General features: G+C 38.3%; 1 protein-coding gene across 1 annotated transcript in view; it reads left to right on the top strand.

The window, feature by feature from the left end:
• Positions 1–3,718, top strand: part of pigu (phosphatidylinositol glycan anchor biosynthesis, class U) — a 38,865-nt gene extending 35,147 nt beyond the window's left edge. Inside the window, exons 3-5 of the mRNA XM_038966065.1 lie at positions 1,370–1,494; positions 3,305–3,447; positions 3,605–3,718. Of these exons, the coding sequence (XP_038821993.1) occupies positions 1,370–1,494; positions 3,305–3,447; positions 3,605–3,718 (382 nt within the window). The remainder of the gene's footprint in view (positions 1–1,369; positions 1,495–3,304; positions 3,448–3,604) is intronic.
• The last annotated feature ends 13,614 nt before the right edge of the window (positions 3,719–17,332 follow it).

The raw sequence follows: 17,332 nt of genomic DNA, 5'->3' as shown, positions 1-17,332 counted from the left end.
ATGAAGTAATTACTTTAAGAATGATTACCTGTTGCATTCAAAGATAAATAACCTACAGCACTAGACTAAACTTCACTTGCATCATCCTTGTGGTGTTGAGAGATCAACATGGTAATGCTTTCAGTTTGTACATAAAGGAAGATGGCAAGTACTATCATATAGAAACTGAGAAACTGTCCTTTCGGTCATATGTAAACCCTGTTCATTGCTGATTGCAGTTGAAGTCGGAAGTTTACATATACCTTAGCCAAATACATTTAAACTCATGTTTTCACAATTGCTGACATTTAATCCAAGTAAAAATTCCTTGTCTTAGGTCAGTTAGGATCACCACTTTATTTTAAGAATGTGAAATGTCAGAAATCTAGGCTGATTTATTTTGGTTGCACCGGTGCTCCAACTGACTCCAACAGTTTAACTTTAGGTGAGGAAGAATGGTTTAGGCCTACCAGAGTTACTCCTATAATCTAATAATATAATGCTTATCTTTGTAAAAAATATTTGGATAGAAAATGTACTAAAAATGTACTTCCTTCTGGTCGCCTATATCTGTAGGCTACTGCATCTGCTATATCTGACAAGGATGAAGAAATGAATGTCAGTGTCATAGCATGCCGCCTCTCTCTCTCTCTCTCTCTCTCTCTCGTTCTCTCTCTCTCTCTCTCTCTCTGGGGCTAGGCCTAAGCTTTTATATGTATTGTTTTAATATTCATATCATACAGTGGACGCCTAAGCCTATAGGCCTATGCATGCAATGCCCTGATGCATTTAGTGCTCAAAACTACGACAGCTGAACCGTGAGGTGGACAATTATTGTTTTAGGAAAGTAAAAACCAATAAAACAATAGGCTAAAAGGTTTTGCATATGCTGCACATCGAAACACAAGGAATAGTGTTTTTGTAGTTTGTTATAGGCTGTTAAGGAAACATTAATGTGGCTCATCTGGCCAATATCCCTCGTTTATTGATGCGCTGGCTGCGTGGGTGGACGCTCTAATGGTTTACGCACCCTATTCATATGGATGAGCTGTACATTTCTCAAATGTCCGATAATTTAACATCTTCCCAGTCACTTGTGCGGTGCCAAACTTCCGGAAACCCTTGTTTCTGGGTATTATGTACTATTAAACAGACGATTTCATTCAAAGCGGCTTACCATAGTTTGTGCATAATTTTTTTCATATGGGTGGCCCCTGCGGGAATTGAACCCACTACTCTGGTGTTACAACTCTCATGCTCTACTGAGCCACACAGGACCACGTGTGTGTATATATGATGTATCCCATCTAAAAGTGGCATCTATAAGTCCTGTAAATTATTTTGTCCTAAAAAGGCTGCTGTATAGTAACACTGCTGTCCTCTGTCCCAGGGAGCACCCAGTCTTTCTGATCTTCATGCAGATCGCCATCATCTCCATCTTCAAGTCCTACCCCACCGTGGGCGACATCGCCCTCTATATGGCCTTCCTGCCGGCCTGGAACCACCTCTACAGATGTGAGTGGTTCTTTCCCATGAGCCATGGATTGTGTTCGATATGGTACACCGTAGCAAACTGTTTTGCAACAGAAGACGAGCACAAGCATTTCTTATTGGACAAGTTAAGGTAGTACCTCCCCGTTTCAAGGTTTCCATTTCGCACCTACTGAACTCTGTCCTAAAGCTATTTCTGTTGAGGCAGGAATACTCTTTGCCCCTGTCGAATTCAGATTGTCTTCATCCCTCAAAAGTTGTACAAAGTTGAGCTACGTTAATATTCCATGTCATCTATTGTATAGAGGAGAACTAACCGTCAGAGGGTGTGCTCCTTAACATCATCCCTAATACTATAGTGCAGTAATCCTCAATCCTGCTGCAGGTGACCCGCAGTACAGCAGGTTTTGTCCCAGCCAAAGGAATGTACTTTTTTTGTCTTAGCACTAACATACCTAATTCCACAAGTCAAAGGCTTAATGATGAGTTGAATCAATTGTGTTAGTGATAAGGCAACAAACAAAAAAATGTCAACACCATTGGGTCACTAGGACCAGGACTGAGAAACAATGGTCCTTTGAAGCTCAGTTGGTAGAGCATGGCACTTGTAACACCAGTGTAGTGGGTTTGATTCCCGGGACCACCCATATGTAAAATGTATGCAGGCATCAATGTAAGTCGCATTGGATGAAATCGTCTGCTAAATGGCAGTAGTTTGTTTTTGTATTACTGATTTTGGGTTTGTTTTCAGACCAGGTCAAGGGCTGGTATAATTATCTTTCATTACAAAGAGAAGCAGGAAGAGGGGATGACTCGGCTTTGTCAAAGTCAACAATAGAAACTGATTTCTGATGCACCACAGGCACCTGACACAAAGCTCAATAACAAGAAAAGCCAGGATGGTATTTCAGAAAGCATAATCTAATGAGTCATCCATCTTAATGATCATCTCTTCAGTTATAGCCAACAGAAGTTGGGACTATAGCCAGCTAGGGTAGAGAGTGGTCAGTAATGTTTTAACGGTTGAAGTTTGCCTTTTTATGAACTGGAGTTCATACAGAGTCCTTTCAATTATTTATTTATTTGATAGGGGGAGGTACAATAAAGACATTAACACATTGTGTAATCACGAGTGAAATGCATTGCACCATCATGATTGGACTTGCACTAATTGCAGAATATTTACTAGAGCGAGTTAGCTGGCTAAGTGTAAAGTGTTGAGGTTGTAGAACTGGAATGGTGATGCCCATCTACAGTGGGCTCTGGTCAGAGAGCGGAGACCGAAGCAAAGATGCAGTTGGAGTCTTTATTTAGATGAAGATGGTTGTAAAATGGAATGGATTGTTTAAATGTCTAGATTCATAGAATGATGAACAGTTGATGTTGCCAGTCTTGAACAGTTGGACAGATGCATGTATGAATTATGATTTTTAATGGCTGCCTGAATTAGCCATTAGTGGCCGGAATGTCACACAAACAAAACAGAGGTGAGGAAGTCCTCTTCTATGCAATAAAGGATGTTGGAACTTGCATTCAATTACTCATACTGGTAGTTGTGAGTTGTTGGCTTGCTCAACTCCTCAACTCTGTTTGGGTGATGGGCCCAGATTGAAAGGAGGCGCTCTCAATGGCTGCCTTTGTAAATACCTGGCCATAGAGAGATATAGAAGGCACACCTGCCACGAATGCCGTCTCCCCAACTCCACATCACCAATCAGCGAATTCTGAACAGTAAGATTAGGGGAAACTTCTACAAGAAAAAGCTTTGGTTTTAGGCTCATTAAGAATGTTATGACTGTACATTATTTAGTTTAATATTGACTTTATTTTCCAGTCCTGAGGAATATCTTCCTGGTGTCGGTTGTGTTGTTGGCGTGCTCCGCGCTGTTCCCCGTCCTCTGGCACCTCTGGATCTACGCGGGTAGTGCCAAATCCAACTTCTACTCTTCCATCACGCTGGTTTTCAACGTGGTACAGGTGAATGGGCTGGAATGGGCTGCACAGCTGGGTAGGCTAGCATTGGTACAGGCATCTTCAGTGTGAAATCAGCTGGATTAGAGTACAGTACCTTTAACTATTGAAATTATAATTTTCACAGATGGATTTCTGTCAATATTGCTTTGTTTCTTCTCAGATCTTGCTGGTGTCGGACTACTTCTACGCGTACCTGCGGCGAGAGCATCACCTAACCCACGGCCTGTACCTGAAGAGGAAAGACGGTAGCGAGGCCACTCTGGTTCTCAAGTAGTGGACGACACATACTCACACACACACACACACACACACACACACACACACACACACACACACACACACACACACACACACACACACACACACACACACACACACACACACACACACACACACACACACACAGGCAGGGATGGGACCGCTGCATGACTGAAAGTGACTCTGAACATTACCCCACACTTCGAATTCTTATTTCTGAGGTCTTTGAAACAAACAGCCCAACCAACCCCTTGCTCCCACATAGACCAGCCTTAGTGTTTCTGAAGGTCCCACTGGAGCAAACCTGAATAAATGAAGGAAGGAGCAGTCATGGAGGTTAAGTGGCTGGAGTGAAAGATGTGCTACCTTTTGTCTGTTCTGTCGCTCCAATGAGTAGGTGAGATATATATTTTGGCATGTAGGTGATTGGGTTGCTGGTCTGGGTTCTTTAGCTTTTTTTGGTCCTACCTTTTTCCTGTATTTACTTTCTTATGCCCTTAGGACTCACTGTCACTCACATTGAAAACAAGCAGATGAATTGCGCAGATGTGAGCCTTTGGGCACTTGGGCGGATACGTAAACCAGACAGATCTGCTCTTTTACCAGCAGAGGGCATCAGTTGAATAGGAAAACTACAGTGGTTTTGTCAGTCTATCAGCCAATGTGTTCATTTGGGCACGCAACGGAAAACTTTTAAAAACATTTAGCATAAAAAATTTGAATTTAGTATTTTCCAAGTAGTCCACCTCTGTTTCAGGACGTTGTCTTCTGTTTGGTGCCTAATGAACACAACCCTTTATGTTTTGCTTTACTAATACACTAAACACTGTGTCCAACTATAACTGTCTGTACAACTTGTTGGTAAGTTGCTACTCTTCTCTCAATGAATATCTGATGACTCCTGCATTGTCACTATTTGCAAGAGCATAGGCAAAAGATATTGGGGATAAGACACCCATTTACTGGAGTGTGTCTTCTCTGAGAGAAATGGAATCTGAATGGTACTCTGTACTTAGTGATAGTGAGATATGATCTGGAATCCTCCGAACTCTCGTGATGCACTTTGCTTGGTGAATGTGTTCCGTGTCAACTCGAATGTTCATGTATGCCATTTTTTAAAATACAAATTAGGGATTTATGTGTATTTATTTATATATAGTATTTATTTATTGCCAGCCCTGATTTTTGCTCTAAAATGTTTTGCCTCGATCATTTGGTAAATGGATGAGTACTTAAGTTGTTTGGTATGTTTATGTATTTTTTACATAAGACCAGGGTGATTTTGAAACGGATAATGTTTTATTTGCTGAATGAGTGGCTATGAATGATGATGGCTACAGTACAGGTTGTAGTTTTGGGGGGGGGGGGGTACAGATACAGTGCCTTCAGAAAGTATTCACATCCCTTCACTTTTTCCAAATTGTGTTGTGTTACAGCCTGAATTTAAGATAATTAATTGTAGATTTGTTTTGTCACTGGCCTACACATAATACCCCATAATGTCAATGGAATTATGTTTTTTGACATTTTTATAAATTAAAAATGAAAATCTGAAATGTATTGAATCAATAAGTATTCAACCCCTTTGTTATGGCAAGCCAAAATAAGTTCAGGAGTAAAAATGTGCTTTACAAGTCACATAAGTTGCATGGACTCACTCTGTGTGCAATAATAGTGTTTAACTTGATTTTTGAATGACTACTTTATCTCTGCACCCCACACATACAATTATCTGTAAGGTCTCTGTTGAGCAGTGAATTTTAAACACCGACTCCACCACAAAGACCAGGGAGGTTTTCCAATGCCTTGCAAAGGAGGGCACCTATTGGTAAATAAATAAAAACGCAGACATTTAATATATTTTGTAGCATGGTGAAGTTATTAATTACACTTTGGATGATATATAAATACACCCAGTCACTACAAAGATACAGGCATCCTTCCGAACTCAGTTGCCGGAGAGGAAGGAAACCGCTCAGGGTTTTCACCATGAGCCCAATGGTGACTTTAAAACAGTTACAGAGTTTAATGGGTGTGATGGGAGAACTGAGGATGATTTAACAACATTGTAGTTACTCCACAATGCTAACCTAATTGACAGAGTGAAAAAGGACACCTGTACAGAATAAAAAATATGCCAAACCATGCATCCTGTTTGCAACAAGGCACTAAAGTGAAACTGCAAAAAATGTGGCAAAGCAATTCACTTTCTGTTCTGAATACAAAGTGTTATGTTTGGGGCAAATCCAATACAACACATTACTGAGTACCACTCTTCATATTTTCAAGCATAGTAGAGGCTGCATCATGTTATGGGTATGCTTGTAATCATTAAGGACTGGGGAGTTTTTCAGGATAAAAAAAGAAACGGAATGGAGCTAAGCACAGGCAAAATCCTAGAGGAAATCCTAATTCAGTCTACTTTCCACTTGATACTGGGAGATTAATTCACCTTTCAGCAGGGCAATAACCTAAAACACAAGGCCAAATCTACACTGGAGTTGCTTACCAAGAAGACGTGAATGTTCCTGAGTGGCCAAGCTACAGTTTTGATTTTAATCTACTTGAAAATCTATAGCAAGTACTTAAAAATTGTCGTCTAGCAATGATCAACAACCACTGACAGAGCTTGGAAGAATTTTGATTAATGGACAAATGTTGCACAATCCAGGTGTGGAAAGCCATAAGAGACTTACCCAGAAAGACTCACATCTGTAATCGCTGCCAAAGGTGTTTCTACAAAGTATTCACTTGGGTGTGAATACTTCTGTAAATGAGTTATTTCTGTATTTCATTTTCAATAAATTTGCTAACATTTCTAAAAACACGTTTTCACTTTGTCTTTATGGGATATTGTGTGTAGATTGGTGAGATTTTTTTTCCATCTTAAATTCAGGCTGTAACGCAACAAAATGTGGAATAAGTCAAGGGGTATGAATATCTTCTGAAGGCACTATATGTGCAGCACACTGGAAGCCTATTCCGGTCCTGGAATAGCCTATTGGATCACCCATTTTAATCCATAGAAGCAGGTGGTGTGGACAATTTATTTTAACAATGTCACTTCAGCTGATCAACTAAGAGCAGACCTTGTGGCCAATCATTAGCCCCTGTAGACCCTCCCTTCTGGAATTGTATTTTGTTTATTAAAATCTGTTTGTACATCTATGTCTGCCTTTGGGTCATCACATGATTTTACAAGCTGGGTCACTAATCTGAAGTCTATTCTGCAGTGAGACTGCCACACTGTTGTACAGATCAACCCACTTTCAGTGGCTTGGTTTGCTCTTAATTGAGGTCTTCGTAAAATATTGATTATGTAACGTCTAATGGTTGACACATTAAGGTGGTTATTTTCTGTAACTCTTTGGTGAACAAGTTTTATGACACTAGCATGAAAACAAAGCCTTTGACCCACTTTTTTTCCCACTAGACTTTGGTTCACAGATTAAAGCCATACATACACTTTTATGCTTCCCAAACCGTTTTATACAGTTGGTAATAACTGACAAAAGTATTTAAAATCTGACACTGTTATAATGGGTTTGTAACTTGTGTTGGTAACTCATTTTCAAATGGAAAATGTATTTTTTCACTAGTCTCACACAGAGTAAAGGGTTTCCCCTTTTTGCAAGTTTCCTACTTCAATTTAACAATTATATTAACATCTCCATTTTGATACAGTACATTATACAGTAGGTTTTAGGTTAATGTGAGCATGGATGTACTCAAATGTAAAGGGCTTCTTTCCTGTAGGCTATGGCCAGATTAACCTTATTTTCCACCAAGTATTTTTTTATAATCGTATACTAATTATAAACTGGCAGTTCGAGGCCTGAATGCTGATTGGCTCACAATCAACACTTCATTTTACTTTTCTAATTACGTTGGTAAATAGTTGATAATAGTAATAAGGCACCTCAGGGGTTTATGATATATGGCCAATATACCACAGCTAAGGGCTGTGTCCAGGCGTTGCGTTGTGCCTAAGAACAGCCCTTAGCCGTGATATATTGGCCATATATCACACCCCCTCGGGCCTTATTGCTTAAATAAATCACATGTTTACATACTGAATACAATGTATGATGATAACATTAAAGAATGGATTCAGTACTTGTAAAAGTATCCTACATTAAAAGTCCTCTAATCTTTGTATTAGAAGAATGATGTACCAACTTGACACAGAAAAACCTGGTAAATCTGGTCTAAACAAGTCCTATGAAGTATGATTATAAACCCAGAATTCAATTAAAGAGGGAATATGTAACAACACTACAACTATAAGAATGGATAAGCATGAGTTATGTAATTCATTGTTATTCGTCTGTTTTTTTGTTAAACTTAAACACGTCATATCCCATGAAAGAAATGTTTACAATTACAGGAAATTAGCTTTAAAACTGCAACATTTTCTCTCAGCCTCATGGCAAAATGTGTAGAATAGCAGGAAATTAGCTCTGGGATTTTGAGGCAATTCTTGTCCATTAGGGAAACTTTAGAATAGATTCATAAATTAGTTTTGTTTGCATTATTTCAGCTTAAAATGTACATTTAGGAGAATTTTATAAGGGAGATATTTGTTTTTTGAATACTTTCAATATGCCTGGAAATGCTTTTGTCCAGAGCAAAGGATGCCAATTTCAAACTCTCCAAAAAAGTGTTTAAATATTTAAAAAATAAACTGGTAATAATGGATATATTCACTCATGCTGCCAAACATACCCTTGTAAAACTGACCATCCTACCGATCCTCGACTTCGGCGATGTCATTTACAAAATAGCCTCCAATACCCTACTCAATAAATTGGATGCAGTCTATCACAGTGCCATCCGTTTTGTCACCAAAGCCCCATATACTACCCACCACTGCGACCTTTACGCTCTCGTTGGCTGGCCCTCGCTTCATACTCGTCGCCAAACCCACTGGCTCCAGGTCATCTACAAGACCCTGCTAGGTAAAGTCCCCCCTTATCTCAGCTCGCTGGTCACCATAGCAGCACCCACCTGTAGCACGCGCTCCAGCAGGTATATCTCTCTGGTCACCCCCAAAACCAATTCTTCCTTTGGCCACCTCTCCTTCCAGTTCTCTGCTGCCAATGACTGGAATGAACTACAAAAATCTCTGAAACTGGAAACACTTATCTCCCTCACTAGCTTTAAGCACCAGCTGTCAGAGCAGCTCACAGATTACTGCACCTGTACGTAGCCCATCTATAATTTAGCCCAAACAACTACCTCTCCCCCTACTGTATTTATTTATTTATTTATTTTGCTCCTTTGCACCCCATTATTTATATCTTTACTTTGCACATTCTTCCACTGCAAATCTACCATTCCAGTGTTTTACTTGGTATATTGTATTTACTTTGCCACCATGGCCTTTTTTGCCTTTACCTCCCTTATCTCACCTCATTTGCTCACATTGTATATACTTATTTTTTTCTACTGTATTATTGACTGTATGTTTGTTTTACTCCATGTGTAACTCTGTGTTGTTGTATGTGTCGAACTGCTTTGCTTTATCTTGGCCAGGTCGCAATTGTAAATGAGAACTTGTTCTCAACTTGCCTACCTGGTTAAATAAAGGTGAAATAAAATAAATAATAAATAAAATATGAACAGAAAAATTATCTTATGTAGTTTCTTGCAATAGCCTTCTGTGACTTTCAATTTTTCATTCAAAACTGATTCCTAAAAAATGTCTGGAGATTTTGGTAAACTCTTTCAGATTTGTCCCCTTATTCATGTCCTCATTACATGTAGTGCAACAAGACCACTCATGATTAAGATAGAATGTACATTTTGTTTCAAACATGTTACATTTAATTAGGCTTTAGAGTCACAAAGCAACTGAAGAAAAACCAAATTGCTACTGTGTATATACCATGTACAAAATAAATGTAAACTCTGTAAAAAACTCCATCAAATTTCTGTCTAACGTCAACTCTGTCAGAGTGCCGAAAGATCTTATAGAATGGTTGTTTTTGTTTGGAATTGTCAATTTAATTATGTGCTATATTTAAAAAAAAATTGTATTCAACATTTATATGTAGAGGTAGTATATGTAAGTATTGAGTATCTGTCAACTCTGTCAGTGGCTTGTCAACTTTGTTGGGGGGGGCTTGCTCGGACCTTGCAGGCAGCCCCGCGAAACTGCACTTCGCCACTGGTTCTTAAGTCATGACACTGATTTATAAATGACATTGCAATTATTATAATTTTTTTGCTGACTTTTTTCATTTATCTCTGCTATAACAATATAACTGACCTATGTTAATTAAATTATCTTCACAATGATGAGGATCATTACATAGGCATGGAGTAGTTTTAGTATATCTAGCTAGGTCTTACTGTTTGTCGGACTGGACAACAGCGTCTGCTAAATGAAAGATGTAATATAGTATTGTACTAGAATTGCACAATATTCACTTAAAAGTAATTTGCCTTTATATGTTTAACCATGGTAATTATAGTATTATTTAGTATTACAGCATTACTAAAAATACTTTTCTTAAATTTGTTGCTTCCTCATACACTGGTAATGTTATTACAATGTTACCTCACTTTTACATATTAGTTTAAATTCAATAAAAAAGACTGCATCTGTCAATGAGCCTTTAACTCTTCAGGATGATTCAATTGATTTAGCCCAGTGGGTCGGGATACAGGCACTAGGCAGATATTTTTTCAGTAGAGAAAGAGGTCATACGTGGTCTTGTCTGTTTGACCGGCTGGGGTCAATAAGTTCAGCCAATGTGGTTAGAAACTGCGGGGTGAAGTTGCCCCTATACAGATCAGGGAAAAGCTTCCCCTCCCCCAATCCTAACCTTGACCATTAGTGTGGAAAATGCAATACTGACCCAAGATCAGAGTCTAAGGGGCAACTTCATCCTACTCCTGGTTGGAAAATTTGCATTATTCGACTATATAGATTTCCATGACAATTTGAAATCTCCTGTATTCTCCCCTGCCCTGTTCATTGTTATAAATTATTTTTAAAGTGCGACTGCACTTCCTGATTTGTCCTCGTTTTAGATTTGGTGAATTAAGAAATGCTAGCAGCCGTGGCTGAATTCAAATTACAGTTGGTTTAGGGGTGTGGTTTGATGTGTGTGTGTGTGTGTGTGTGTGTGTGTGTGTGTGTGTGTGTGTGTTCGTAGGTGGGAAGAGTTAAACAAATTTGTTCGCCAATTAGCTTCAGCCTACTGGTGTGTGACCAAAGCAAAATTGGTTTGACTTTGGATAGCCGGGGCTAGTTAGGGACTGTCAATAAATTACACAATGGAAATGAATTTGGAGCTATTGGAATTTTAACATATTGTCCCAGGTACATTGTGTAATTTACTGATGATCCTTAAATAGCCTCATAGGGATATCCAAAGTGAAACCAAATTTACCCCGGGCATTATGATCAGATCTCATGCAGTTGCACTCTGAATTTATGATTACGTGTGTGCTGCCTGGTGTGGGCAGGATTGAAATAAACCCAACCTTAATTTACGTTGTGACATACTCGGGTACAAAACTCTGTTTTTGGAAAAGACTGACGTTATGACCAAAATTATCCTATTTACATTTTGTAGTACATTTTGACAGTAGAATATATGTTTCCGATTCATATTGATGGCTGTTTTCTAAATTGATAGGCTGTTTTCTAAATGATAAGTTGTTTTTTAGGAGCAGTTGCTGCTCTTTAAATGTCCAAAGTCCACTGGTACTGTAATTATTTTCTTTTTACAGCATGAGCATGTGTGGTCAATTATAAACTTTCAGTACTCCTTGGTCTTTTTGGCTCTTGATTTCAGATCAAGGAACGTGTACTAATATAATTATTCAAACAACTAAAGTACAATGAATCAAAGAAAGACGTATTTCTTCATGTAAGTCTGAGCGATATGCTGTATTGTAGTAGGTTTCCATAGAGCGATAGACCAAGTGCCAAAGAAAGCACAGACATCCACTTGCTCCAACTAACTTTATTTTCGTTCAAGTTATATTTCATACAAGTTCTAGTTGAAGTTATTTTGTGTGGCTGTCTCTCAATCAAATCCAGTGGTCTGCTGCTAGAATTTTGACATTATAGCTATTTCAATGGACGCAACAAATCTTACACTATGTAATCGTATTTTCCCCCATGACAACCCATGACAATTTCCCCCTGCCCATTTCAAAGATACTTTTTCTTTGCGTTGTTTTATTTTGGGCTTGTGAAGCGCTCTATTGTTTGGATATAGTGCTGTCTTTTTATTTTTTGTCCTAGAGCTCATTAGTTCCTGGAAAGGGTCGAATGGAATGCTTTTGTAAAGTACTTCAAAAAGTTGTAGCCTCACTCAGACATCCACTCAGGCATTAAAATCAGACTGACAAAAAAAAGAAATGTAGGCTACTAAATGGTAAATGTTTATCAATGCATTTATTGCACATAGACTATGCTGAGACCTAGATAACATGTGGCACTCTTCCAATTTCCTCTGCCAGCTTTGATAAAAGTAGATGTGGAAGGAATGTGAATAGACTTATCTGGGGTCAGCGTTTGCTGGAGTCAATGCCAGTTAAATCATAATCTCAAGGCTATTTGTAACCCAGACTGGATTCCTTACTGGAACACCCCTGGTGGTATAACCCAAATGTGTGTCAGCAGGTCCCCGATTCAAAACCTCAATAGAGTCAATGTAACTGTTTATGGGCTTTTGGACACAGGAATGACAGGTTTACAATGTATCCAATGATCACCACTGCTAAGTATAGCGGGAAAACATAACTGGAATGTTCTGTCATAGTAACGGATGGATAGGGTGCATTGCTAAAACTTTATAACTCATGAATAATCCATTATAGATGGTTATAAATGTTTACAAATTATCATAAATGTTCTACATGCTAATGAATTGTAATTCTTACAATGTTACAATAACTAGTCATTAAAAAAGCGTAGTTTTCTGATACGTATAAATGTTTATGCATGTTTAAATGTTAAAACATGTTTATAAATAATGAAATACTTATTTATGAATATATTTTTTTATTGTTTTTCATGAATGTGTTACTGGTGCATTTGCGGTAACTGCTGCCAAACTCAAGTAGGTAAGAGATTGTTTAGGACAGGTAAGGCAAGTAATTAGGACAGCTAAAGCAAGGTTCAAAAAGCAGCAACCTGACAACTCACAATGAGTTGACAATATGGGAAGGCAATGTGGGTGACAATTCGGGATGGTGTGTTCTTTTTTACTTTGACAGTAAAGGTCATGCTACAATATAACTCATAGTCACTGGTAGTTGAATAATTTTGCATTTTTCAAACACCTGAAACAGCTTTCTCCTGTAATCTAGAGCCATAATCATTATGCCTAATTCAATGTCAGAAATATGGCATACCTCTTTACCTGGTCAATTGTAATTTAAACCAATTATTTTTATGCATATCTAAGTATACCTATTGAGCTGTCTGTATCCCCCTGACTGGTGTTTTTCTATTTTTAAGAAACTTTTAAGAAAATGCTCCTCTGCTAAAATCTGAGTAAAAGATTGGAAGTAATGTGAGTCTTATTCAGTATATTTACTAATTGATACCTAGTTATTAGGTTGGGAGACTGGGTAACCTATCTAGCTGGCTAGCTAAAGCCAACTTCATAAAATTGCTAGGTGGCTAGTATTACAGAGAAGTAATAAAACATTGTTTTATTTAATCATCAAGAAGGAATCAATAGACTACATAGCTTAAATGAAGTTGAGTAATTAATGAAATTATTGAAGAAGTAAAAAACTGGATGAATCTGAGCGGGCATGTGCCTTTGTGCCCCTTATGGGCATGAAGCCACTGTGACATGCATACTCTTAAGAATTTTCATCCAAAAACAAATTGTTTCAATGGCTAAAGAATTGAACAGTGCACCAGCGGTACTTGCTTCTGTGATTCCTGAAATGCTAAGCCTGTTGGAGTATTTTTTGAATCCACAATTCTACTTTTGTTACATTGTTTGCCAGCTCAGCTGGTTCGCTAGCTCTGTCTTATTGACCAACCAATGTTGCTAACACTAGCTAGCTAGCCAGTTAATATAACTAGTTTTTTTCTAAATGTATATTAGCTAGCTAAGTTAGCCATGTTATGAATAAAATCATCATCTGCTGTCGACATCAGGATACGATTTGAGAGCACTAGTTTTCTCCAAAAGTGGTTAGTAACTTTGGCTGCATGCTCATTGACAGTGGGCAGTGCATTGAGCCATCCAGTGGCTTCCCACACTACAACCTTAATCCTACCAGGTTCCTGTGAAGCAATTGTAATGACAGTCCACCACAATATACCAGAGAGTCTCCTGATTAGCAAGGGTTTGTGTTTAATTTCATTGTGTATTAATTGTGTATTAAAAACATTGTGTATTCATTGTGTATTAAAAAATGGTGTATTAAAAACACAATTTGAGATCACTGTGAGGAGATTTTGCCAGTGGTTTGTATGGGGAAATGTATGGAAGGCCATTCCTGCTACCCCAAAAAATTGGTTCTCGAAATTACGAGATAGGAGAACATACATATATTGTATGTTTCTTATTTGTAGCATTATGTGTGCGATTTCCATCTATCCACTTTGCAGAAATCAGCACAGCCAGCAAACGTGTGGCAAGCTGGCATTTCCATTTGTCCCAACACTTTTGATTTGGTTTAATAAAAAATATTGACAAAAAAAGCATTGAAATAGGGACAGAGCACTGTTGTTTAGACTGATTTGCCTCATGACTTGTGAAGACGTGCACAATTAATCTGTGCTTCAGTCTGATCAACTAGCCTACTGATAACCACAGCTCTAGGTAGCCTAGAGAAGTCTATGTGCTCTCGTCCCTTCTGGCCAGGGGAAACATCATGTATTTATAGCCTAAGAAGCTATGTATTTGTAGCCTAAAATACACCTATTTATTCGTGTGAAGAGAAAATGTGAATGTGATCAAATTTGGTTTATATTCAAACTTCGGGTGGCTAGGCTACCTAGACCTTATCAATCCAAAATGTTTGACTGGAATTAATCAACAATAGTGATGAAATACTGTGTTAGTAACTTTTTCATTACAGATGCAAAGGCCTACACAGTGCAACCCTGCATAAAGCAAGCTCACCCCTGTTAGTTCTATTGTTCAATCACAGTTGGTTAGTTTTTTTTTCAACCATATGACCTGATTAGAAAAAATATGGTCCCATCATAGCCCGTATAAAACAGTTTTACAGCTGATTTTATTAATATGTCATACCCTACAACTAGGGTCCAGAGTTGTACCTGGTTATGTTAGCCCAGTGGTTCTCAAACCTCTCCTCAGGGATCCGCAGACGTTTCACAATTTTGGCCCTGAACTAGTTCACCTGATTCACCTACTCATGGGCTTGATGATTCATTGACAAGCTGAATCAGGTGTGCTAGTTCTGGAATACATCAAATACAATAACCGACTGAGGGTGCCCGAGGAGAGAGTTGAGAACCAAGCAGGTTTGAGGAGTTAGCGAGGTAACTTTGGTCAACTCTGAATGAAATGACTGAGGACCAATGACATCAGATCATCTTGCAAAGATTGTGTCATCATCCCCTTCATTTGAGGAAGACGTCGGATTTAATAGATGACTGATTTCTGTGTGTTAAAACATAGTAATGTTAAAATATATCACATTACACATTATTATGACAGAATGCATTTTAAACGCCATCCAATGTAAAACTTTCGTATGACTTAATAAATTTGATAGGAGTGGGAAAAAGGTGCTTGTCCATTGATAAGCACACCAAAGACTGCATTACGATTACGATAAGTAATAAAATAAAGACGGCACTTCTAAAATCCTATTCACACCATAGCCTGCTGAATTTGCAAGAAAACTTGTGACACTGAATCGCCCATAGATTGATGTTTTAGCATTGTCTCAATGAAGAATTTGATGTTCTGTTAGCCATGTGGGACATGCACACTCAATTACAAGCCTGCTACAGTTAGCGGCAGGCAATATATCACCGTAGTATGGATGAAGCCTGAGCTGGAATGCTGTCATGCCCTGGCCATAGAGAGGCTTTTATTCTCTATTTTGGTTAGGCCAGGGTGTGACTATGGTGGGCATTCTAGTTTCTATATTTCTATGTTTTCTATTTCTTTGTGTTTGGCCGGGTGTGGTTCTCAATCAGAGGCAGCTGTCTATCGTTGTCTCTGATTGAGAATCATACTTAGGTAGCCTTTTTCCCACCTGGGTTTGTGGGTAGTTGTTTTCTGTTTAGTTTAGTTACCTTACAGAACTGTTCGTTTGTCTCTTTGTTATTTTTTGTTCAAGTGTTCTAATTTATTAAAATATTATGAACACGTACCACGCTGCTCTTTGGTCCACTCCTTCGTCAGACGAGCGTGACAAATGCGAAGCTAACTAAAGCTGGTTATCTTGAGAAAAAAAGTAGATCTAACTTGCTTTACAGGATATCCCTCTGGTTGACAAATTCTGTGGCCAAATTCTGTGGCCAAGTAGAATGCCATGATGATGCACACAAAGTTGTATGTAGGCCTAGGTAGGGCTTTGGCAATCATGACATTTTGTCAGCCAGTAACTGTCATGCAAATGACTGAGAAAGTTAGACCCCCACATTTTTTGTAATTATGAGAGGTTAGAATGTCTTGGGGGGTATGACATTTGTGCGTCTGTAACTTTCTCACTCATCATTATTCACAATTCATTCAGGATTATCCGTAATCATGGTATCATTCACATTAAAGTGTTTAGAAACATATTAGATTCTTATTTACAATCAAAGGGACTCCAAAATGACACAATACATTACCATTCATTTCTATTGGGCACAAAATAATCTGAAACTCAACCAAAGCAAACAGCAAATGCATCCAACAAAACTATACTCACAAGCTTAATGTAGTCATTGTGTGCTATGAATATGAGATCAAATACTTAACTTTTTACTACTTGAATAAATATATAAGTGAATTTATCCCAATACTTTCGGTCCCCTAAAATGGGAGGACTATATACAAAAAGTGCTGTCATTTCTAAATGGTTCGATATAGATTAAAATACCCTCAAATTAAAGCTGACAGTCTGCACTTTAACCTCATAGTCATTGTTTGATTTTAAGCCAAAATAAGAAAAAATGCTTCCCTGTCCCAATAATTACAGGGGGCATTGTATTTGGAAACTTCATTTGTGAATGATACAAACCTTAGAATGTCTTAGAAATCAAAACATAAATGGGTTGCGTGATGCAACTATATTGATGATTTGAAAAAGTTGCAAAAAAAGCGTATGCTTTGATCCTTGCCACATGCTGCACATGCTGTTCTCTCATCAAGTTGATAATAGTCTTACCCATCAGACTATTCTCAATGTAGTCTTGTCTTTACTAATATGTGAAATTAGTTTAGATTTAGAATGTACCATTATCAAATGGCTTTCCAAATGAAGCACTGGGTAGCTCCTGGAACAGGGTTGGAGAGCCCATGGCATGCAGAGTTTTGACGGAATATCACCTGTCGCCCAGCGAGAGGCTGCTCCTCAAACAGTGTGTGGAGTGAAATAAGTGTTGTTATGCGCCCAGACATTTCTATATATAATCCCGTATGAAAGCAGCGTTTTGATGGTTGCCACTACTATA

This window comes from Salvelinus namaycush, chromosome 2 (genome assembly GCF_016432855.1).
Source record: "Salvelinus namaycush isolate Seneca chromosome 2, SaNama_1.0, whole genome shotgun sequence".
Lineage (NCBI taxonomy): Eukaryota > Metazoa > Chordata > Actinopteri > Salmoniformes > Salmonidae > Salvelinus > Salvelinus namaycush.
The sequence above is the reverse complement of the archived record's forward strand: the minus strand, read 5'-3'. Positions and strand labels throughout refer to the sequence as shown.